General features: G+C 41.1%; 1 protein-coding gene across 3 annotated transcripts in view; it reads left to right on the top strand.

The window, feature by feature from the left end:
- The first annotated feature begins 12 nt into the window (after positions 1 to 12).
- Positions 13 to 25,309, top strand: part of PPM1E (protein phosphatase, Mg2+/Mn2+ dependent 1E) — a 67,386-nt gene continuing 42,089 nt past the window's right edge. The window contains exon 1 of one of the 3 annotated variants that reach the window (XM_068655784.1): positions 13 to 539. In XM_068655784.1, the coding sequence (XP_068511885.1) occupies positions 133 to 539 (407 nt within the window). In that variant the 5' untranslated portion in view covers positions 13 to 132. Of the gene's footprint in view, positions 540 to 7,937; positions 7,994 to 19,473; positions 19,518 to 25,309 lie in introns of those variants that run through there. The other 2 variants (XM_068655783.1, XM_068655785.1) reach the window with 2 other exon arrangements.

Genomic DNA, 25,309 nt, shown 5'->3' with positions numbered 1-25,309 from the left:
GGCGTGCGCGTCCCTGTATCGGGAGCGCGCGCGCGCGGCGCGCAGGCGGGAGGGAGGGAGGCGGGCGGCGGGCAGGGAGCTCTCTGCGGGCGCAGTGCTGATCCGCCGCCGGGCGGCCGGGAATGCGAAGCGATGGCCGCGGGCGGCTCGGGCAGTAACAGCGGCGGCGGAGGCAGCGCGGAGGAGAAGAGCTACCGCCGCTTCCTCGAGCTGTTCTTGGGAGAGTTCCGCGGGCCCTTCGGGGCAGAGCCGGCGGCGCCGGTGCCGTCTCCCCCCTCACCGCCTCCCGCTGCCGACGCCGCGGCCGCCGAGGAGCCCGGGGCCGAGGGAGAGGAGGAGGAGGCGGCGGCGGCGGCGGTGGCGGCGAGCGCCGAGGCCGAGGTGGAGGAGGGAGACGCCGGCGACCCTCAGGCGCCCGCCCCGCCGCAGCCGCCTCCCCCGCCGCTGCCCCCGCTGCCCCGGCCGCTCTCGGAGTACATCACGGAGGAGGAGGTGGAGGGCGAGTGCCTGGACCTCTGCCTGCAGCAGCTGTACAAGTAGTGAGTGTGCGAGGGCTGAGGGGCGACGAGTGGGGGGGCGCGACCCCGTGAGGGGCTGAGGGGGACAAGGGGGGACCCGGCTCTGTGAGGGGCTGAGGGGGATAAGGGGGGGTCCCGGCCCCGTGAGGCGGGATCCGGCTTCATGAGGGGCTGAGGGGGATAAGGGAGGGTCTGACTCCGTGTGGGGATGAGGGCGACCCGGCCCCCTGTGGGGATGAGGAGGGACAGGGGGGACCCGGCCCCGTGAGGGGCTGAGGGGAACCCGGCCCCCTGTGGAGCCTGAGGGGTCCCCGGGGGGCTCTGAGCCCGTGAGGGGCTGAGGGGGCTCCGGCCCCTGAGGGGGCTGAGGGGGAGGCCGTGTGGTGCTGAGGGGATCCCGGCTGCGTGTGGGGCCGTGGGGCTCCCCTCTTGCTGAGGGGGGGATGAGGGGGCTGCAGGAGCCCGTGCTGAGGGGGGATGAAGGCAGCTGCCCCCCGCTTGGGGCTCCCCTCACAGCGCCTCGCCCGGGATGGGGAGCGGGGTCTGGGGGCACCCGTGTGGAGAGCAGCTTGGCTTTTTGGGACACACACACACACCACACACACAGACACGTCTCACGGTGCCCAAGCAGGAGGAGGGTGCCCGTGGTTGATTGTTCCGAGGCTCGACATGGAAATGTGCCCTGCGTGAGGGTGTGTAAATGGGGAAGCCTCTGCCAAGAAAGAAAGAAGGGGAGAACAAGGGGAAGGGAAAGAGAGGCAGTCCCTCCCTTCCCCCCCCAAAAAAAAAAACCCACATCAAGAGAACCACGCCGTGCATTTACGGATTGGGAAAAAGGAGAAGAAAGCCGTAGGAGAAAGCTGTCCACGATCCTGGGGCTGCTTCTGCCGTCAGCGGGGGAAAGCCAGCTCGCTCTGTTCTGTGCACAGGCAGTTTCCAGATCTGTGCTTTCTAAAGGCTGGTGCATAAAGAGGAAACAGATGGGAGCTATTCCCAGTGAGAAAAGTCTGTGGACTGAAACCTAAAGATGAGTTACCAGGGCTTTGTATTGTGCTCAGCGTTGGCTTTGAAGGCTGGAAATAGAAATGGTTGTTAGTGGCGTTTCTTTAGGAGCCTTTTTAAACTGATGCCACAGGAGGAGACAAATGAACCTGTGAAAATATGCACAGCACACCGGGGAGCTTTCTGCCATCGAGCTGATAATTGTAATGGGAGGTGTTACTCGGTCACAAGAAATAAATAGAGAAAGAATCGGGTTTTACAACTGCATGGTCTGCTTCTGTTCCATTCTGACCTGCCTCCTGCGTTTGTGGGCGATGGGGACAGCAGCACAATGATAGCTGCGGAGGACAAAGCTCTCCCATCCATCCACACACGCTCACCCCGCCACCTTTGCAAAGTCTTTCTCTTGAATACAGCAGGGAATACACAGGATGTGACAGAGAAAAGAGTGGCGCATCCCTTCCACATATTTAGAATGTGCTTTTTTTTTATTTATTTAAACAGACTTCTGATAAAGTTTTAGGTATAGGACAGATTATTTTGAAGTATTAAGGTACATCTATTAAACGATTTTGAAATTGTGTGTCTGTCTGTGTGTGTGTTGTCCCTCTGTGTCCCCATACCCCAGGACATACACATTCAGGTTCCCCAGTTTCTGAGGTCCTTGTTCCTGGATGAAATTATTAAGCAAAGACCTTTTGAGAGGATTCCTTGTGTAGGAATAGCTCGTGCCAGTATTTATTTTCCTGCAGCCTTTGTATGAATCTTTTGATGGTTGCTGAATGAAGTATCTTGGCTTTGTTTAAAGTGAAGTCGATGCAGGCTTCCTCCTCTAGGCACCTACATTAGGAAGCAAAAGGCAGCATCAGGCTCAAAATAAAGGGAGCTGGGGACCGTTTGGGAAAAGTTGTTTTCCAAAGGCTTAAATAACTTACTTGTTAATGTTGAGAAAATGCATTTCAATAGTAAACTAATGTATTTTAACTGAAGATCGGTAGACATTGATTTGTGTACAGCTGGCCAAGGTAACTGCAAAATGTAATTCTTCAGAGCATTTGAAATATTGCAAGCCACATCCAACACAGGGAGCTAAGCTGAAGTAGCTGCTGCTTGTGTGGTGATGGAATCTGAGGTAAGTGCAAGCATGCAAAAGTGGTCTCCAGGTGAAGTATTGTATTCTAGTGTCCTCAGCAGTCACCAGTGAAACTTAACACTGCCAAAAGGTTATTCCACTGGCAGAAGTAAATGACTTCCCCATTTACAGCGAGGGCTTTGAATAGATGATTACAGAGACAAGAAACTTCATGCATATGAGTAAAACTTCTGTGCCCGGTGGTTGTGACAGTGTTAAAAAAAAAAAAAAAAAAAAAAAAAAAGTGCACATAAACTCATGCAACTGGGAATGTTTTATTGGTGTGTTATTAGCAAGAAGGGCTATATTGTGAAGGCATGCTTTCTGTAACTGTAACTATACATTAGTCAAATGACTGGTTTGCATTATATGTAGAATGAGGATAAATCCTCATTCTGTGAAAAATCCAACAGCTGTTTCTCAGCTATTTTGAGCACTCTACTTTAGTTCTTTTTGAGGGAAGTAAGATCGTTTCAGAAATGGGAACATATTGCCAATCATGAAAAAAAAAGTAATAGTTTCATGCCTCTGTACAGATCAGTATAAGAAGAGTTTCTATTTATGAGATTTTTCCTGCTATTTTCCAAAAGACTCATATCCCCCTTAGAGATTTCCAGTTCCTGGTTTCTTTCTGGAGACAGCATATGCTTGGAAAATTAGATTAATGTAATCTTCGTATCTGTCTAAATGCCACAAAATGTGTGCCGTGTGCTTTCTTAGTGATCCTCAGCAGCAGGAAAATGATTAATAGGAGGTATGTTAGATGCAGAGAATAACCAAAAAGAGAGTGATTCCTGAGGAATTGCATTGGAACATTGCGTTATGATAGCTTGAAAGTTTGTGATTTTCTTCTCTAACATCCTAATCAAGAGAAAGCTGTATAATTTAAACAGTTGCAGTGCAGCAGCAAATATAGTAAGCACTTAATCCTACATCTGTTAAATGAGACCCCATGGCTTGCTCCCACCGAGCCAGGAGCAGGCATCGTTTCTGACTTATATTAAAGGAAGAAGGTACTTGAGTACATCATAATCTTTTCTATTCCTCTTCCTACTGATACTTTATTAAAAGTAATGTATTTAAAAGCTGGTTCTTGACAAGACATCTGAAAAACTAATCAATAAAGTTGTGGTTGCTAAGAGAGGACGGGGCTGGGCCGAGTTAAACAGTGCACCCTCAGAAGCTGTGTCACCAGGAGGAACAAAAGTATCTTGCTGTTAGATTTCTTCCTGAACAGATGACTTAATCTGAAAAATCCAGTGGTATATTTTCTGCATGTGTCTTGCTCTTTTTTTCCAGCCTTTTCATTCTCTCTCTCTCCCTCTCATTTTTCCTCCCCTACTTTTATCCCCAGGCTTTTCCAGCAATTAATAGAGTGTCTGTCATTTGTAGGTTCAGGTTTGCTTCCAGTGATTTTGATGCTGCGGTATTTTGCTTTCAAACATTAATTCAAAACCATCTTTCATGAACTTAGAAAGCAGACCTGTTTCTCCAGTGTGCAAATTTGCAAAAGATTGTGTGTTAGAAAAAAATGTTATATCTACTTCATTGCTTAACTAAGGTGCTGAAAACCAAGTGCTTATTCTGAGGACTGTAAAAATCTTGCTCAGACTAGGGACAAGAAAAGAAAAACTTGCAAGCATTGATTGCCCTTTTAGAGTTCTTTGTAGAGTACTGTGCAACATGCCCAGAATATCACAGATCCCAGGACTAAAATCTGTAAGGCTTTAAGAGAGGTTTTAAAAATTAATCCTCTCTATTTTATTTCAAAGAGAGGAAATGTTTTTAAGTATTCTGTACAGGCTTGCTATGAAAAGTCAAGAAAAGCAATGTAGACTCAGCCTTTTAACATTAGAATGACATAAAATATGGACAGTAAATGAGTGTTTTTCCCCCCTTTAATCTTGCAATTTTAAGTTAAAAAGGAAGACGTTCCATGATAATTGTATGTGAGCAGAAATCTTTTTCTAAAGCTCTTCAGCTGAAAACACAAGTTCTGTCTGCTGCCTCCATCACTGATGAGTGAAGAGACCATATCTTCTCCCTTTAAAAAGCAGACATACGTGCTTTTAACTTGCTTTCTTCACCATGTTGTATGAAAGCTGGCATTGTTGTCGATATCTGTAAACTGAAATTCATATGTTATGCTAGATTGCTTTTTTAACTTCACATTAAATAGGCTGTGATGTTTTACTCTTTATAATTTGCCTCTTATCACCTGTTCTATTGATTGCAATGTAAAAGCCATTATAGGAAATATAATCACACTACTTGCCGTCTCTAATGTTTATCACAGAGGCCAACAAAGCAGGAACGCCATCCTTTTTAAGATGGTACTTGTTTAATCTTCTTTTGCGCAGTTACAATGAAAATGAAGATGGTGATGTTGGCCGGTGTTCACAATAAGTGACTTAAGCAGACTTTGGTTGAGCCTCTTTTGGGGAATTTCATGGTGTTTGGTGAGGAGGTTTGGCAAAGAGGGACCCTTGGATTTCCCACCTGTGGCTGTGCCGGAGTTCTGCTTCTGTGCCTGAGCTTGCTCCTGGGTGGCAGCAGGACAGCGTGGTGGCCTCGGGCTGGTGGCATCTGCTGCAGCCCCGCTGAGATCAGGAATCTCCTCCTGAGTGCAGCTGTTGAACCAGGCACCCAGCGTGGGGTTGTGGGGTTGCAGCAGCAAGCCCCCAGCTCTGTCACAAGGGTCTGTGGAGGTGCCCAGCTGGTCCCATATCCCCAGACCAGAGGATGTTGGTCCTAGAGCTCCCCATGCTTCTGTGTGAGAGGTTCTACATAATCTAGTAGAAGTGCACGCGGAAAGTGAAGAGAAACTAGTGGCGTTGCTAATGTCTTAGGGCTCTCTAAAGATGCTTCTATGAAATTTAATCCATGTGCTGAGTGGTGGTGATGTCCTAGCATTTAGAGGTGGGTATATTTTATGCACCTGAGACTGGAAATCATGATAACCTACAAACAGGTGATACTTGGCGATAATTGCTTTCAAAACCCAACTAATGGTCTACCCAGCAAGAGATTCTTTAAGTTGCTTTCCAGGCATCTTCAGTTCATGCTCCCACGCGTTTGGAAATACTGAATCAAATCAGATATTTTGATGTTCCTTCTAAAAAAAGTGTACGAGCTAAAACGAGCTATTTAAATTGCAGATTTACATTTTGTAATGGTTAACATATATGGTGACATTTCAAAACTTCTTACTAATTTGTGATTAAAGGATGCTGAGTTTTACAAGTGCAATGGTGATTATGCTTGGAAGTTGCTTTATATAACCATTAAAAAACCTCATTCTTGGTGAGCAGATTACGGGACTGTATTCATTCCAGTGCTTTTATTTCAATGAAAGTTTCTAGTAGTACAACAAACTAAGGGGAATTAATTTTGCTAGGAGCCTATTCACACCGAGATTTTTATGACCCCAAAGCAATTTGCTTAGATCCTACTGCTCCTAGTGAAGCTGTTCACTTCTGCACAGGTATTGGCTGAGTAATTAGACCTGTGTTAACAAGCCCTTTTTTTTGGACCTTATGTAACCACAGTTGCAACTAGTCTGGCTTATCAAGAAGGAACGTGGGTAATAAATTTTATGTGCAGTATATCATTTTTCATTTATAGGGTACTCAAAAACCTTTGACTAGCTAAAATCTTTTGACCATCTTGTGAAACAACTTCTGCCTGACTTTTGGATGTGATGAGTGTGGTAGGCTTCGTTCCTTTCTAGGGTTTGTTTAGTGATTTTGTACAAAGCACGCTGTACAAAGTAGTTTTGCCCTTAAAATTCCTCCCCGTAATTACCTTTAGCAATGACAGAGCATTTCTCCACCTATACTTTGAAGAAAAGATGGTCTACTCAGCTGTGGCTCTTTCCACAGAACATTTAAAAAAAAAAATTCTTGATGTTGAAATTTTACTTGGCTTCCCCCTATGTTAATAGAAGTTTCAGCGTCTTGACTGCTCTGTCACTGGAATATGTGCTCATTCATTTTTAGTTGTCTTGCTAAATTGCTTACATGATCACATTAAGAGCAAAAGCAACAGGGCATGTAGTACACATAATGAGAGTTCTTTTTGTTCCTATATTTGATGTCACTGAAATAATCTCAGGCTGTTCTGCATCGTGTTCTTTCTTGGTGGTGTTTTTGTGCACCGTTTTTTTTCTCCTCATGAGCATTCTCACCAACCAGGAAGGATATGTGAGAAACGAGATGAGATGGAATTAACGCTTTAAAACATTAAATGTTCTTTGAACCATGCTGCAAGACTGTCTTATGCAACGCAATGCAACCACCATTACGTAACGCAAATGGTTATAAAAATAAATGTGTCCTGGACAACGCGTGTCCGTGACATGTCAGTAACCTGTGACATGCCACAACACTGCAAATGGTCGCTGCTGTGTGTCGGCAGGTAGTTCCTTGTATTCAAGTTGGCTGAAATCAACCGCTAACCAAATATTTGAGATTTTTGTTGTTATAATGTATTTAGCGATTAGATGAAATGAATGCAGATTGTAGGCTTGTTTTACAGCAACATTTCTGCTGTGCCTTTGTGCTTCATTAGGGAGAAACAACATCACCCACGTCTAATAAGGCATTTTATAAAGAAGTAATCATGAGTCTCGTAAATTAGAACTGCAAGGGAAATAGATGCCCTTGGGTACTTCAATAATTAATACAGAAGTTAAACGAGTTAACTAGATTGCAGGATTACCTCAGTTTATGTTTATATTGGATGGAAAACAGCTAAAGGCAACTAGTGATTGAGTAACTGAACCAGCATTTTAAGCTCTAGTACTGCTCACCAGGTCTGGATCCTGCACGCGATCAGTCAAGAAGTTTTATGTTCCTTGTGGTAGAGCAGGATTGGAAAGTTGGCTGCTAAGCTTTGATCATGGCAGAAATGTACTTGGATGCAGGCAAGTCTGAATTGCGAAACATTTGCACTTTTTTGTTGCTGGAATTACAATAAAAGGAATACTGGATTAATTGGGTAAAATTGTGGGTAGCTACTTGAAGTTCATTTTCTCAGAGGATATGATTTTTAAGTTATTTTTGCTGATCTTTTATGATCCTATAAGGTCTGTTAAGCTTTTTTTGTGGGGGTTTAGTTTCTTTTGTTCTTCACTTACAATAAAGAATTTGAGTACTTTCTCTCATTTGAGAATATAATTTTTTTATATGCTCTGTACTTCCACCCTGGTGTAACTAAAAATAGAAGCAGTGTATAAAAATAGGACTTGGCATTTTAACTTCTTGGCAATGTTTCTAGGGCTGTTCCTTTCACCTCAGGCTATGACCTTCTTATGGAGGTTCAAAAATGTGAAACGAATGTGGTAAGTTATTTCTCATTAGTGTTACGAAAAAATCCACTCCGTGCATTATATTAATTAGCTTTTAGAATAATTCTTTTACTTTTAATCCTAACTTGAAGTTATAGCGGGCTCAACCCCACACCCTTGAGAAGTTGAGAATTTAACAAGTAGTTATGCTTTGCTTTTTCTGTTTCTCGACAGGGAATGTATTCTGTAACAAAAATTTATTTTTCCATGTGTGCCGACTTCGCATACAATAAACTTCTGCTCTGTTAGCCACTGCTTGTATTTTTTTATTGTTTTTAAATTTTAATTAGATGATAGTGCTGCTAAATCTCACAGTAGGAATTGTATTTTTAAGCAAAGTATTTAGTTTATTAATTTATAATGGGTCACCTGAAAATTGGGGGAAACATTCAGTTCTTTTTGAACCTGTGAACCCAGCTGAGGCAATGTGGCCCAGGGACAAAGTATCTAAAATTAACCACCTGCATGAAAAATAGGATTTTGTACAAAACCAATCATACACACTTAAATATACAGCATGATATATATTTTAAACTAAACTTTACTTGTAGGTAGTGTCATTCTGTTTATCGTCAAATGGTTGTGTTTGAGGCAAGCATGACTGAACCCAAGTGTTTATATATCAAGGTCCCTATCTCAAAAGATGTTATGCTCTCAGATGTCTTGTTCTTCTTAGCAGCTGTGCAACACCCTGAGTGTGGGTACCAAGCAGTCAGAAGCTGAATGTTGCTCGAGGTTTTGGGGGAACTCGGTCGGTGAGCGAGCAGATCGGTTTTCTGCTTGCCGAACACAGCTGCCTTGGGCTGTTCTTGGTTCTGCTTTCTCACTGCAGTGGGTATGCTCCACTGAGAATAAGGGCTGTATCGCTTATCAGATGAATATAATCTCTCCTTTTGACATTCCCCAAAAGTTGACTCAGCTTTTCCAAGGAAACAAATTGATCCTCTCCTTAACATTCAAATGGGAATTGTTGGTGAAAGTGCCCCCAGTAGAAATGAGCACTGATGTAAATGCTGGAGTGAACTAAGGTTAGTCCTTAACTTCAGAGAAACATGTGTTATAATGGATAACTTACAGAGATCTTGGATTTTAAAAATGTGACATGTAGAACTGATAACAAAGCATTGCTTGTACATACGATTCCTCTGTGATGGCAAATACTAATAATTATTATTAGTTCTGATGCGCCCCAAAAGGATGAGTGTTGAGATACATTCCTGCCTTAGAAAACTAAAGAGAAAGTGGGACATACCACCTATTCACAACATCTTTCTCTCCTCTGGTCTCTCGGAACAGTCTTGTGCTCTCAGACCACATACTGCACGTTATTGTTATTATTGTGAGTTCTTCTGGCCTTTAACTTTTTACTTCAGTGGTAGCAACCATGCAAAATTCATGAAAAGAATCACCTTCCAGCTAACCCGGGGGTTAGACTTACCACCACATAACAACTTGCGCGATTCCCATTGCAGTCAGTGGAGAAGGGAAGATGTGGTTTCCAGGAGGGTTTGTCTGGGGCAGGAAACACAGGCTGCTTGGCTGGAGCGGGGAATTGAGCCTTCGTTAAGTAATGTGAGCATCTTCCCCAGTGCATTGCTCAGTTGAGAATGAATTTTAAGTGCTTTGAACTTTCCTCATTGGCGTTAACCTTTTTCAGTGTGACTGATTATGAATGACCCAAATGATTGGATAGAATACTTAAAATCTTCCTAATTACATTGTACGCTAATTTTAGAATAGCATTTTTGGGTATTAGGTGCCTTTAGTGTAGCATCTCACAAAATGGAGTTGGTGCAACTCACACTCACCTTGTCTTTGTAAGTGCTGCTGATGTTTGTGACATGGAGTCCTTTCTAAACATTTGAGTCAAGCCTCAAAGTTCTCAACCTAGCTCTAGGGATTAAAGAAAATACAGTTTATCCTTTGAAATTACAGAATATCCTAAAACATTTTCCCCCCAAACATTCCAAACTCTCCCTGTGTCTTGGGAGGTGAGAGAAGAAAGGTGCATCAACAGGGAGAAAGAACAGGCATCTTTAATTGTGTGAATAGGTGTATACAGCAGGATACAACAAATCTGAAAAACATTTCTTAATTTCGTCCTAATTGAGAATTTAATGCAGAAAGCAGTGGACTTTAAGTAACTTGATTAAATTTGTTTGTAAAAGGTGTTCTATTTGTATTAATTTTATATTACATTTTAAGAAATACAAAACATCATTTATGTATTAATGCAAAATGTGTTTTATTGAAAGCTATTCAGTTCAACTTACTGTCCTTTGAAAACTGAAGTAATGCAATTTCTGTTTCCATGTATCTTGACCTGTATCTTGACAAAAGAGTAATAAAGATGAAGGTGGTAACAGCCCAAGAAATGTTATGGTGAGGCACAGGTACATGTATATATATTTCCTTTCCTTGTTTATTTTTCTGTGCTCGCCTAGATACCAAATTTTGATCACTCCATTGATGAACAAAAACTACCTCGCCAAACAAAAGTTTGGAATAAGAAGGGAGTGAAAAGCTGGCTCTTGGTCTTGTCCTCTTTATTATGGAGTGGAACAAAATATTAGATCTGGAAGTAACACCTTGGGGGGGTATTTTCTGTTTTTAATTCTGAGAAAATTGCCATCTGAATTAGAGATAACAAAAAACATCTGTTGAGGAAGTACAGAAAGAAAAAAGAAAGCACTTTGAGGAAGTCTGTTTTATATTTGTAAAGATATGAAAAGCAGCTAGTCGGGTAGGGTGAAATAATAAAACAGAAAGAGGAAGAAAGAATGAAGTAATATCACCACCTGAGCAACCCACCCCTGGGGCTTCCATTCATTTCTTAGAGACTCCTTGTCAAGTGAAATGGACCTGCAAAATAGAGAAACTCATCACAGGTCTATTTTTTCCCTGGTTTGTTGTGGCAGACTCCCTAAAAAGAAACCAAACTCTGAAAGCTGGTTTTGCCCTGCTGTGTTTATGCTTGCTTTGGCTTCATTGCGAGATATTAGGGCTATGCCACTACCTTAACTTCTAAGTTAGGGGAAGATCTGGTACTTCCTTATGCTCTTGTTCTCATGCGGGTTTGCTATTAGCCGCCTGTTACCAGTGAAGAGATGCTTTGCAGGGAGCTGGTTCAGGCTTCACTCAAACTTTTTTGGGCAGGACTGAAAAGGAATTCATCGGCCTCCTTTCAGTGCTGAAAATGGGCCATTCCGTTTTGCCTGTGGCCATCTAGCACATAGGAAAGAAAATGTTCAGAGGTGTTAAATCAGGGGGCGGGAAAAAAATGAAGGGCTGCTGCAGTGTGGGAGTAAAACCCAAAATTTCTGTGGGCTGAAAAAAAAAAAAGGAATTAGGTTTGTTAAAAGTAACAAGGAAATAATAGCATAAGATCATAAACTATTTTAAATACTATGTGCCAGCAGAATGTTTTCCTCATTTTCCAATATGCTCACTACTGCGAAAAAAATTAAAAATACCATATCTTTATGTTATTCTGGTAGCCTTGTGGTGTGTTCTATAATGGGATCTTGTGGGATTCTGCAGTGATAGGCATCTGAAGGTTGTATCAGTACTTACAGGAGAATAAAGATTCAGAGCATTTGCTAGAAAAAAGGTTGCAGCAAAATAGATCTTGCAAGGGTAGTCAAGAAAACCGGCTAAATAAGCTATTTTTCTAGAAGGAGAACCATAGAATTGTACCTAGCTAAAGTGCCCATCTAGGCTCTTTGAAAGACATTCACCAGAATCTTGTATTTCCTTTTCTTAGCTGCTCAGTTTTGGCGACCAAACAATGCTATCCATGGAGCAGTAGGGGCTGCATGTTGCAAGTCTCAGTTAGAGCAAGGTTAAGTGACACGACAAAAGCTGTTACGGTGAGATGTCTGAAATAGCTACCCTTGTAGTAAGTAACACTAGCGGCAGCAGTACACATGGAAAGTTTGAGGAAAGTGCCAAGCTAGACAATACGTACGGAGGTTAATTCTCATTTTCTGCATGTCAACAGCTTCCAAGTTATGCCAAAGGAAGTTTGGGCTAAATAAAAAGGCACAGGATATGACCCTCAAAAAATTGCTACGTCTTAATCTAAGAATAAACTAACACTTCCTGTAGTTCCATTGACTCTTATGTTTCGGAACAGCATCAATTAATTTACCACGTATTTCTTTGGAGAAAGATTTGTTTTACTTTTCCATTCTATGAATAAGAAAGGATAAATACATAAAACAGGACAGGAAGTTGGAAAAATTGTAGTTAAAAAAAGAGCAAATCGGTCTTCATTTTAAAGTAAATGTTTAAAAAAAATTCCTCCCCAAATCCTTTTCCTTCCGAATCTTCTCTCCATACCCTCAGCCCCCTTCAAAAAAGCTTCATGTCTTTCTATAAACAAGATCTATAGAGAAGCAGCATGCCTCTAAGAGTTAGATTCTGCTATTTATTTGTAGGATAAATATAAACTCCAGTTACTGCCATATACTAATGTGTGAGAAGCAGTGAAGAAATGGAAGAAGGTGGTAGAACGTGAGATTCTGCACAACTCAGAATTCAGGATGATTTCTCCAAAAGGTGAAAAGCGCAGTTTTTGAGTTTAACACCATGATCATTTTGACTAATGGTTGAAAACCTGGTGATAAAACCTGTAACAGAACAGAGGAAATCTAAATGGGGTTGTTTTCCAAACACCCATAGAGGCTGCCAATTAACACTTTAAGAGTAAAGAGACAGATTGAGAGAATCTAATAGACGCTCTGTCAAATGGAAGTAATTAAAAGAGGAGTTGTGAGAGGGATGAGACCACCTGAAACATCAGATCAGCTAAAACACTATTAAAAGAAATTGCTAGCCTGCTCGCTTCTTTAGTCAGTTACCTGCTAACTTCATACCTAATGGGCTGTGTTTAAACATCTGAGTAAAGTGTTGATTGAACCTAATAGCCTGATCAGTTCCATTTAAAGTTGGATAGCTGAAATCGATGAATACTGAAGGACTGGTGTCCCTTTTCCCTCACCAAGGTGAGAAACTGTATATTCTTTTCAATTCCTTGGTGAAAACTGTATGTTCTTGGAGAACCATATGCACTTACTTATCCAATCATTGTCAAAAGTAGCTGTAGTACAACAGCTTTAACACTGTAATAATGGGTTTATAGGACTGTAATTTTTCTGCAGTTTCACAGTCTTTTTTTTTTAATCAGTATTGAATATTTCTTTCATGATGAAGGAAGTCTAGCAAGGTAAATAGACAGTCCAAATGGTTTTGTTTAACTAATGTTTCTGTATTCAAATCAGATATAGATGTTTTTATACTTCCAGGAACAGTTTGAAAAGATAGATCTATCATTCTCTAATGTTATTTTACTGTTTTGTAAATGGGAAATAAGAATTTATTATTGTCTAGAAGCCTCATAAAAACCAGAAGTACATTGACATAGCAAAGCTGCATAAAAAGCTGGTGTTAATGAACTCTGGTTGCTGCTTGTTAGCAATTGGGAGGAGGTGAGGAGGTCAATGTACTTGGTTTTAAAAGTCAAAGGCTAACTGACCAACTAGTTCCAGCTATCCAAATACATACATTGGATGGAATTGGTAATTAGTAGATTTGTTCTTTCTCGTATATAAGAGATCAGGTACTCTGCTAGCAGAACTTCTGTGGAGTGCTATGTTCACTTAATACCAAAATAAGGAACATGCAGCTGTAATAAATTTATTCATGACTCCCCAGGTTCCATGTTCCATGTTCCAGCCTATGTGCTTGGATAACTTGTGAAAGAAAGCTTTCCGCAAGTCAGTGCTCCACAGGTTCATTGTTTTCTCATCCTCCTGGATCCAAATAGAATTTACACTTCAGTTGTGTGAATGCAGTTAGTTGTAGGAAGATGAGGTCACTCTTTGTATTTGCTTTCAAAAGTTAATTATTCATGAAAAGAAAATTATTCAAGAAAAACAATATGTGTAAGATAAAGCAATGCATTTCTAAAACAGCACTGGTAGTTAGATACAGGGTGATTGATTTTACTCTGACTTTACTGTTCCTTTCTGCATGTAGTTATAAAACCATTACAGTGCTATCCATGAAAACACGAGAGAGTACTAGTGCTAGTATCAGTAGAAAATATAGGCTGCTATTCTCACTTAGTGCAAGGGTAAGCGACACGATAAAGACATTTTACAGTGAGGTGTCTAAAATCGCTACCCTTATCGTAACACTGGTGGGAACAACAAACTAGGAAAGTTTCTGAAAAACGGCACCGTAGACAGAGCCCTTTAGGAAGTGTTACCCTTGATATCATGCTTGAAAATATCTTGTAGATGTTTTTCTCTCTGCAAACTATTGGCCCAGTTGTGGAGTTCAATTAAAAACAGAATAAGAAAACACCAGACACAAATACACAGCCTAGATCCTGTGTAAGGCAGTCAAGATAGTAAACAAGCCTGTCCATGCTCACTGCTGAGATAAAATTAGATTCTTTGGTTAAAGATAACGTGCTTATAAGCAGACTGAAAAATACAGAATCAGTTAATTGATGTGTTAGTGTACAGAATTAGGCAAGCAGGCAAATTCTGATAAAGGACAAAACTTCCCTCTAGGTCACATTTCAGAGAACGCCATGTGAACATTAGTAAACTTCACATGCTCTTGGCTGATTTGTATCACTGGGTATAGAACAGGGAGTGAAGAGCCAGAGGTGATTTCTCAGTCAGGAGTTAGACCTTAACACCCTCAGGGAATATGCTGCTCACAAGGAGGTCTAGGAGGCACTTTAATGGATGTCTGTTCATATATAAATGTAACTATACAGTGATAATATACAATTCAAAGCTGGTTTGACTACATGTGACTTGAAACCAGTTCCCAGTTTTTTTCCCAGGTTTGACTGCGCTCTTAAACTTAGCCAGATTTGCTCCTGTGATAACGCACTGGGCTGCCACATCCCTCTCCCTAAAAAATATCCAAACTTGAAGGAACAAATCTGGATCATGTATAATCCTAAACAGCCATACGGAATACAAATGCTTCCTATCAGTTCTGTCTCTATTTGTATGAGTAAGTTTCATTCAAGCCCTATGGATCGCAATTAAGATTAGAAATTAGAAATTGACTTTCATTAGCTCAAGGCACTGCAGTAGGTGGTACTCGCGTTCTGTTGGCCAACTTGACAATCAGGTTCAGTTAGAATCCAGAAGTGCAGCAGCAGAACTGTATCCCAGTATCTTAATGTGACAGCTAGCAAGGGAATTACTTTTTGAAGCAGAAGAAGGGAAACTGGAAACACTGAGGGGGTGGATGCAGACAGATATGACAAGATTCTAAGAACCTGGGATTCCTGACGGCGTAGGCCTTCAGAGACCACCCACTGAGCTTTGGCAGGTAATAATCTAGGAAATTATAATGCATTTATTTTAAATGAAGCTGTTGAGATGTTTGATCTGAAATCTTCATTACACATACAGTAATGCTTTTGCTGCTGGAGCTCTGTTCTTTTACCAAATGATGTTGAAGATAGGAAGAGATTTCAGAATGGATTTGTAATGATGTAGCAACCCGGTTACGTGAGTAAAAGTATGACCAAATTCTACAGAAGCGAGCATCATGGTACTCCTATAAAAGAGTTCAGCCAACTCGATCTGCTGTTACTGAGTGGTACTGGCAGGTACCCTCGTGCTCTGCATGTGTGTGCCTACATGGATGATTATCATAAAAATCTGGCGCGCAGAAGAATCATTGGAACTAAAGATCTAAGACTTAAACTGCCCCCCAACTGCAATGTTTCTACGGAAACTGCTTTCAGAGGAGTAACTCCATGCAAATGATGGAAATTATTGTTTGTCTGTAAACTCTCAGTGTTTGCACTGTACTGTGCAGCCTCATTCCTTTGTCACAAAGCCACCAGATTTTTGTTTTGCAGCTAACTGGATTAACAATTCTGGCTAGGCCTCCTTGCTATTACAAAAGCATTCCATCTTCTTCCCCTCCCTGCCCCACCGTGCCTGACCTCTTCTTTTGGGTCAGGAATGTGAAGCAGCATGCATGTAGCTGGGGAAGGGCAAGGAATGGATTTGGTGGTGCAAGGGAGTTCAGCCTCTACTGGGGCACATGGCAATGTGCATAGTGAGGGTCAGAGCATAAGATTTAGTAGCCTTGCAAAGGAATTCATGTCAGACTGTAGCTCTGATAGGACTTATCAAAGAGTGCTTGCTACTTATCTGTCTTTGGCAGAGGACTCTAACTCCATTTAACTGTCAGTGCACCTATAATCCTTCCAAGTCTGGAATGGTTGATAGAGTGCCAACTGTCTCGGGTTATGTATTGTCAGAAAGGGTAAGATCTGTGATTGTAGTATCAAAGCAGGCAAATGTAGCTATTTAATCAAATAATGCCAAGCTTTTAATATAGCATAGCATAAGCCCACATTTATTTTATTTTATTTTTTCCATTTGGTAACACGAGTCATTTCAGCACTGTATTGGAGATAAGATTGAGAGATAAAGACTTTTAGGATTACAGCTACCTCTCTACAGGTAGATATCAAAGACACAAAATAGCAATTTTGTAGTTATTCTTGCATGATGGAAGCCTTAATATACACGCTGCTGAAATGTTCTGGCATTTTAGTACCTTTGTGGTATGAAAGTGCTATTAAAATACACTGGAGATGGGGCGATGTTATGGCATTTGGCAATGAAAAAGTAACGTAAAATAGGACAAAACAACCTAGTGCTGAATGGTGTCATCTGTAAGTAGGCTATCTTAATTCTGACTCTCCATAAATCAACATCTGTCTGCTTGCTATTTTATTTTTAAAAATATATGCACACAGATATGTACCCATGCTCTGTAAAGGAATACATTTCAATTTAGAGCTGATAGAGACTGTTCTTTCTCTCTTGAAGCTCACGTCCTCTGTTATTTATCAGAACAATTTATACCAGTTGTGCTACCAGTTTTCCTTATGGCATCTTCCAGTGCAAATAATTCTTGTGGAGAAAGGGGTTAGCGCAGGGGTTCTTTGGGTTTCTGGTCGCTGTTGCCTTGCCACCCCTCATCCCTGGTCAGCACTCATCTCAAAACTGCGTGCTGCTGGCAGTTCTGCTGGTGACTTACGTGGTCAGAGCAGGTGTGTATGAAGAACCAGGCCAATGCCACCAACTCATGTCATCTCAGTTCCTTGCCGAATGAGTAGGCAGGTGATCATCACTTCCAGCTCTCTGGATACAGCTGCTATTGATTTCTGACAATCTTACTGGGGAGACAGCAATCGACGTCCTTACCTCTCTGTAAGATGAGTGTTAAGAAGAACTTTTAAAGCAGGTGGATAATTCTTTTCTCTTACCCACAATAAATAAACTTATGAAATTGTTTTTCTTCACCCATAACGAAGTCCTTGTGCAAATAGTTCCTGCAAGCCTACATTTTTCTTCATTTCCTTTTCAAGTCAAGTATAGTAGAAGTGAAATCTAGTAAAATAAATGTTGATAGATGGAATTTATTCATCAAGCCAAGCTAATGAGGCATCATAAATGTATTTTTGAATGTGTAAAATCCATTGGGGCTAATTGCTACAGTTGGAGAAAAAGATGCCGTGTGTTCTCGATTCACTTGTCTTTGAGTCAGGAACTAGCTGAGCGAGTCACTGTTGATTCAGATTCTTTCAACCTGCAATGGTACAAATAGATTCTTTTCCTGAATTCTCTGGAGAAGAAATGTGACAAAGCAAGCTTTTTTGTTTTTTTCTGAGTTTGTCCCCAAAGATGCAACAAAAAGGTGGAATTGGATCCAGAATTTCAAGAAGTAAAATAGATTAGCATTCAGTTTCTTTCAGCTGACAGGCCTTGCTTGCAGGATCTTGGCTGAAAGTACTTTTGTGACTCATCCGTGTCCTTGCTTCATTTACCCATGGTAGCCACAGAACTGAATTCTCCTAAGAAGAAAAAGCAAAAGGTTACTTACCCGTGTGTATTATACAGAATATTGATAATGTGGTCTTGATCAATGCACGATGTGCAAGTCTGCAGGTAGTGATTAGAAAATGTCTGCCAGCGTTTATCAATGTTTGTCATAACCCAGGGAATTACAAAAGCAGTCGGTAGGCTGGAGTTCCTTTCATGTGGGCTGCTCATTTGCATCTTAACAAGATACTTCCTGATCAGTCCAAGAAGTGCAGGTCAAAAAAATGGTCAAAATGTCGTCATTTTGCTTCTGTGTGCTGCTGTTCATATCCAGGATACTTGAGGTTGAGCGAGCGAATATGGACTCTATCAATTATAAATATTATTGTGCAGAGAGAAGCAAATTAACCTTTGTGTGCAAAAACATCTCACAGCAGCGCATATGTATTAAATCAGTGAAAGGTTTGTTACTCATCCCGGTATCTTGCTGTGATTTGCAAAGTTCAAGAGAATAATATTTTAACATTATATTCCTTTGGGTATGATGATCATCTTAGTTAAAACTTCCTGAAAATTGAAATGTTACTTGTAAGGTCATTGTTTTTTATGCGTAAAAATTGAAAGAAGAACATGATGCGTTTGTAATGGAAAAGAGCATTGCTATGGAAAATGTCAGCATAAATTGTTCCTCTCGTGTATACATAGGTTCTGATGTCAAAGGTAAATGTTCTGGTATTAAGTGCCTTGGAATTTCTTCAGCTACAGCAAATGCTCCCAGACCCTGCTATCGTCTTCTGAGTATCAGCTTGTGTGACTTGGTGCTGAGTTATGAGAACGTGACACTGACATTTATTGTGGGCAGGAGAGCCAGGAGCAAAGCCAGCACAAGTGGCAACGTCCTGACTTGCCAGAGAAAATTGGCAGTGGCTGCCTTTCTTTCTTTGTTCAGGTTTTAAATTATTGTTGTTTTGGGAAAGGTGTGGAGATGCCCTTCTAGCACAGGCATAGTATGCACAACTTGGTGCAATACATTAAAACAAGGTGAAGGTTCTTCAACTGGGTTGTAAGGCAGTGCAGTTGATCATCTTTTGTAAGCAAAGACTCAAAATATATTTCACAATTGTGGATAGTTTTCCTTTGCTGGGGTGGGCTATGCCTATGAAACTGTGATATTTCCTCTGCAGCTGTGCTGAGTTACTGGTGCTGTGACTGCACTGGTTTGGCCTTGCAGCCTAGCAGGCTGCACTCCATCCCATTGCCCTGACTGGAAGAAGCCTCCAGCATCCCCTTGCAGTGCCGTGGCTCAGTGTGGCAAGAGCTGCAGTCGGTAAGCACTGAATCTCAGCTTGAGCTGCCAGCGCAGGACCAGAGGCCCTGCTTTGGTGCAGTTCTGCTCTGCTGGCTCCTGCCACAGCCCACGCGATGGGACTGATGTGTCAGACGACATGCAGATATAAGCACGTTCATGTGAAGGGAGGACTACAGGGGGAAGCTACATCTCAGTGGTTGTTATAAGAGTGCAGTAGGAAAGCAAAGGCAATCTTGTGTGAAGCCTGTACATCATATTTCCCTGCTGTCTTGCCTAAACATGGATTGCTTCTAGCCTGGATGAAGTTTGGACAAAAATGCAAGGGACGGTATGTAAATTACCACAGGCTTTTTTTTGTGCTTATTTTGACAGTTCAAAATAAAGATTGTTAATGATAACTTGTTAAAGATTTAATAAGCTCTTAAAATGTTCTCAGGACTTATATAAATGTCTATCTGTAGTTCAATAGGGGTAATTTTGGCTGCCTCAGATGTTATATGTGGATTATTTAATATGCATCAGTTGTTGAGTGTTGCAGTCTTAAGCATGTGACCTTGAAAACAGCACTACCTGTTGGGAGAACTATAAACTAATTCAGAAATCCCCCTAAATACCTACACGTATATAGCATTGTTCACAATTGTCTTAAAAATACGTAGGAAGAAGGTGGTTGACTAGCAAAATGTTTTGTGAGAAAGGTTGAGGTTTGTTTTTTTGATATGGAGCTGTGCAAGAGCGTACAGCATATCCTCTAGATTTCTTCCACAAGTGCATGCAAATGTTTTTGTTAAAAATGTAACCTTTTAATTGTTCCTTAAAGAGCAGCAACTGTTCTTTCTTTGATTTTATTACCCTTTTCCGTATCTTTTCTTGCTCTGTGTGTATGTGTCCATTGGGAGAGGGAAGGTGGAAGGAGGGGAACTGGGGCTGAGGCCCAAATCAGACGCAGCATTCCCGCTGGTTGCACTCTCAGTGTTTATAAAGTTGTGTAATCCTGTTTCTGTTTCTACTGATTACTACCACTCTATTTGCTTCCTTTCACGTTAGTGAAGAGTAAGCTGGCATTTTCGCAGAACTATTTATTATAACTTAGGAGATGTTTCTCCTGAGTGGTAATAGACAGTTCAGAGCCCACTGTTTTGTGTGTGAAGTTAGGATGAATATTTCCCACCCCGTGCATCCTTTTACATTTGTCTAAGTATAAATTTGTCTGTCACTTTATCGTCGTCATCCAGTATCATGCCACTGTTGCATCTAACATTATTTTATCCTGAATAAATATTATATTAAGATATGTCATTTAAGAGAAGGTATGTATAGCACTGTTTACCTTTCAAATGCTTAACGGATCAAAATAGCGAAAATAAATTGCTCCTCTGTGAAGCATAGGAGAACGCCCATGAATTTTAACAACTGGCCTCGATTATCCTTCCTGCTGTGGTGCTTTCATTCAGATAAGCCTGCAGCAAGGCTCTTGGCCTAAAGATGTTTCTGTGCTGTGGTCTCTCCATGGAAACAGTCTTAAACCATAGAAAACAATTCAATTTCAAAAAAGCAGAATCTCCTTCCCAGTTGGCTCCTAAAATAACTTACTTCAGCCTCACACGTGCTGATTGCAAGTTAACTAGGCAAGGGCTGCAGGATGGCGTTCGAACCGTTTTAAGGAGAAAGCCAGGGACGTCGCTGTGGCTGCCATTTCGCTTGTCCTTCAGCTGCGAGTGCTGTCTTAAAGAATGATCTGTTTGTTCACCACGGCACTTTCATGTTGCAGCCCTTTTGGAAAGCTGAGGATTATGAGCTTTACTAAACTTGCATTGTGGAATCCTGCCACTAACAGTTTTGTTTTTTTTTCCTTCCTGTCCCAATTGTAGAAATTATAGTTAAGGTTAATTTTTCAAGCTCTTGGTAGCACTAAGTCTGGTTAATGTGACCCTCGTTTGCATTTCCCTGTTCTCTACAGACAAAAATATTTTTTTCTGAAAGGTATAAGAAAGAGAATCACCAGTTTGTTTTAGTCATGATTATCCTGAATACGAAGCCAAGCAGATAGTTTCAATCACTATTAAAATTAAGTGTGCATTATAAGTTCCTTTGGAACTAAATACTGGTTCATTTTACATCCTTTTTTCCTTCATAGTTCCCTCAGAGTCAATTTTTTCTTGGAAGATGATCATATGCAAGAAAACCCAATTATTCTGACCATATGTCAGGGCTACTCAACAAATTACATTTTGTAAATACGACAGCTTGATCTGAAAGGTATCAAAGTCATTCCTGGTTTAGTGGTTTTTAAGGAGTGATTACAATTGTGAACAAATTAGGTATTTTACTGATATGCTGATGTCATACAAAAAAACCCACACTATTCACAGGGTTGGGAGCTGGGACAAAGAGATAAGTCAGGACTTTCCTGAATGAATGCCAGATCCTTTGTGAACAGGCTGAAATGCCGCTAGTGAAATGACTAGATGATGTCGATTCCTTATCACCCAGAGAAATAGCAAACGCTCTACCATTGTTCCAGTCATGTTGCCATGACATGACCTCCTTTGGGCAAATTATGCTCTCCTTTCACAATCAAAATCACTTTTATCTTAGTTTTCAAGGCTCCGCCTTATTTTCGTCCTGTTTTTCCTTCCCTGTTTATGGCCTGTGTTCCCTCAGCTCCCCGCAGGCTGTTGCCTTCTGCAGCAATCACTCTGTTCACCTTTCAGACCCTCTGTGCCCATAATATTTCCTCTCCTCGTGAATGATACTGTTTTCCTCTCGCCCTTCAGCTCTTTCCTCAAGATTAATGTTTCTATCCTCCTTCTAACGCTGACTCATTCCTGATCTCTTAACTGACTTCTCCCACAAGCTGTAATGTGTCAACCTATGAAAATAATTTACTTGCTAGAGAGGATGACCAAAAAATATACAGATAATTAAAAGAACATCTTACCATTTTCCTTACTGCTCTGTGTCTGTCAGTTGTCCTCCCCACAGAGCTTAAAGATTGACCCTATTTTTGCCTGTATAATTGCCTGTATCTTGTCATGGGCCTACAGAACTGATGCAGATGCTGAAATTTCTCTTTTTTTAGAGGTGATTGCACTTTGTTCAGAGGTTGCACAGTTACTTTCCTTCCTCATAATTCTGTGCATTTTTCTAGTGGTTTTTCATCTATGAGTTTTCAAACCCATCATTCGTCTCCCTGACTACCCCTACTCACATACATCAAGTTTCTTCTTGAGTTATTTCTTAGCATGGGAAAAAATGGGATTCCACAACTGATTGATTTACCAAAGAAAGCATATATAAAAGCTAGGCACAAGCCTGGACTCTCTTGATTTCCCATTCCTGCCATAAAAACATCCTCCTTTGCCAAGCTATAGCATGGCAAATAAAACTTCAGCTTTCCTGGTTTTGGTTACACAATTTTCAGCATTTTGGCATTTCAGGAATATATATATATATATATATATTTACTCTGAGATACTTAGAGCCTCTCAGGAATTAAATCATGTTGATTCCTGTTTCTCTTCCTCAGCTGCAGTCCTGGTACCCACGCAGGATGCAGGGCTGCAGCTGATGCCATGTGGACGTTTCCGTGCTCTGAGCAGTGTGCTGTCCATGGGAGCTGCATGGCAGGAGATGGGACTGCAGGATGAGGAACATGATTTATCTTCACGTGCCATTTTTCCTCAGTGGTTAGCAGCTGAGAGGCCAAAAACTTTCTCCTGACCACTACGGTAATAATGGAAGGCAGATGCTAAAATATTTGATCTCTGGCAGTTACTGTGGCTGCTACAGCCGTCTGGAAGGAGAGATTTCAAGTCTGCAGCAGAAGGATAAGCAGGAGACAGCTGCAGCTGCAAGGAGCCTGAGAGAGTGTCTGACTTGAGGCACCCAAACGTCTTGCTGCATCTCTGCACTGGCCTGTGAATAGGCCGCTGAGGAGGTAAGAGGCAACCTGTACAGCTGGAGCTGCCCTTTGAATTAGTGTTTCATTTTCCAGGACTGTCAGGCCAGTGCTTTTCACATGCCCTAACATTTAAAACAAAATTGGAAATATTTCAGAACTGTGAGTATACACAGCCTAATCTGTTTAATTGCTGTCTGACAATATGAAATCAGTTCTGAATGTATACCATTCAGTAAAATAATAATTACCATAGCAACACACACTACATCTGAAACATAGCTCATCCCTACAAAAGCCCAGAAACAGAAAGCCTGAACTCTTCACGCAGCTCTAAGAGCAATTAGTGAGGTTTCTTCCCTTTTTTCAAATCACTGTATTTGAAAGAGGCCAACAGATGTCGAAAGGTAAACAACAATCAAATGTTGTTTCTGTGCTTCATCCTTAATTAGGCATAAATCAGTATATTGCATCTCTTATGGCAGAGACTGTAACCGATTTTTGTGCACCAAAGATAAAAGCACAGCAGAGACAGGAAATCAGCAGGGGTATCATGTTGGTGCTTCTAAAGTCCTTCTTGTGCTTGGCCCAAAGAAAAAGATGTTCTGAGGCTGCTTCCCCCGGGGTTGTCTGCTGCAATTCCCCTTCCCCTGGCTCAGAACCAGCAGTAAAGCTCTGCAGGCAGCCACAGGCCTGGTGCAGGGACTTCTGCTGTGCATTAGAATTTTAAACTTGTTCTTAAAATACAGCGGGTCAAACGGAGATGTCACAATACTTTATAGTGGCACTTCCACATCAGTTGGTATACGGGGACCTGGTTTTATGTGTGTGTTGCTTGTGAGTATTGGAAAAGTACGAGGTGGCTGGCTCGGGGTGTGCTCCCAAAACGAGGTGAAATGCTTCATTTTGAAAAATCACCCAAGTTTTCCTCTACCTGGATTTTTTTTTCCCCAAAAAGTGGTATTAGATCTGCAGAAGATCTGTGTTTCTACTTCTAAAAAAGTTTCTACTTTCTTCTGTGCAAACAGCGTCAAAGTTATACAGGTATTTGGCACTAAGAGGTATGCGCAAGGGCATGGAGTCAGCACACCAAAGTAAAACCAAGTAACTTAGTACAGCTCAGTCACTTTTTCCAGCTGCAGTGGTAACATCTGTACGAACATCACTTGATTTTGTTTATGCACGTGCATGTCTATATGCACGAAGGGCTCAGTGTTTTTCTTAAAGAATAACGTTGGTGTCAGCACAGTTCAGATGCCTGAGTTCAGAGTTCTTTGTCACAAAGTGATTTAAAAATCCTGTTTGGAAGGGGACAAATCTGTCTAAGAGAATTAAAAGGTAGCAGTGCTCTTAGATGCTTGGTTTCCGCCCTTCTGTAGTTTAAAATGACAGAAGCAAGGATGAGCAGACCTTGCCCTGCAGGGAGCAAAAAGCTACAGAGCTGCTTGACTGATAGATGACTTACACCGAAAATGGTTCTCTTTCTAGAATGAATTTAGAAATCATTGGGTCCATAATATGAAGCCTGTGTCCTATTGTCCTTGGTGTTATTTATTTATTTGTGTGTTTCTTTATTGCGAGGAGGAGAAACTATTTTCAAAGATGAGCTTATTGACGAAAATGGTTAGTGAACATGAAGTTGCTTTCCTGCTCATTATTCCATCAGCAGCAGAGTTGTTCAATAAGTGCTGTCAGGTTACTTGACCAAAAATACCTTTTAAAGTTATTGAGGATTCACTTGCAGTCTTTCTCTCAAATATTTAGGAGCAATGAAAAGCCAGCTATCATAGCCTCTTATTCTTAATTTATATAAACATTATAATAGAGCTTCAAGTAAAAAATCTCTTTCCTTCTTTCTGGCATGATGGAAAGGTGCTTTAAATTAGATTCAAAGATTTTTGCATTTACTGCCCTTCTGTAGAAGAAAGTGACAATTTTCTCTGCTTGTCAGTAAAGGATCCATCATCAGTTCTTTTCTCATTTTCATTGAGAAGTTCCACGGTACATGACCAATGTAGATTATCCAGGTACATAAGAATGTTCTATCAGTAGCACAACTGATTTTTACCATTTCATTAAAAAAAATAAATCCAAATCTGGCTATCAACTGTATATGTACAATTATTTACCATTATTTGTTGGTGTAACTTTGGACTGTGTCAGAAAGCATTTAAATTTATTATTATTATTTGATTTGAAAAAAATCTATAGACTATCAG

This window comes from Anas acuta, chromosome 19 (assembly GCF_963932015.1).
Source record: "Anas acuta chromosome 19, bAnaAcu1.1, whole genome shotgun sequence".
In the NCBI taxonomy this organism is placed as follows: Eukaryota; Metazoa; Chordata; class Aves; order Anseriformes; family Anatidae; genus Anas; species Anas acuta.
This window is presented reverse-complemented; position numbering and strand designations above follow the sequence as displayed.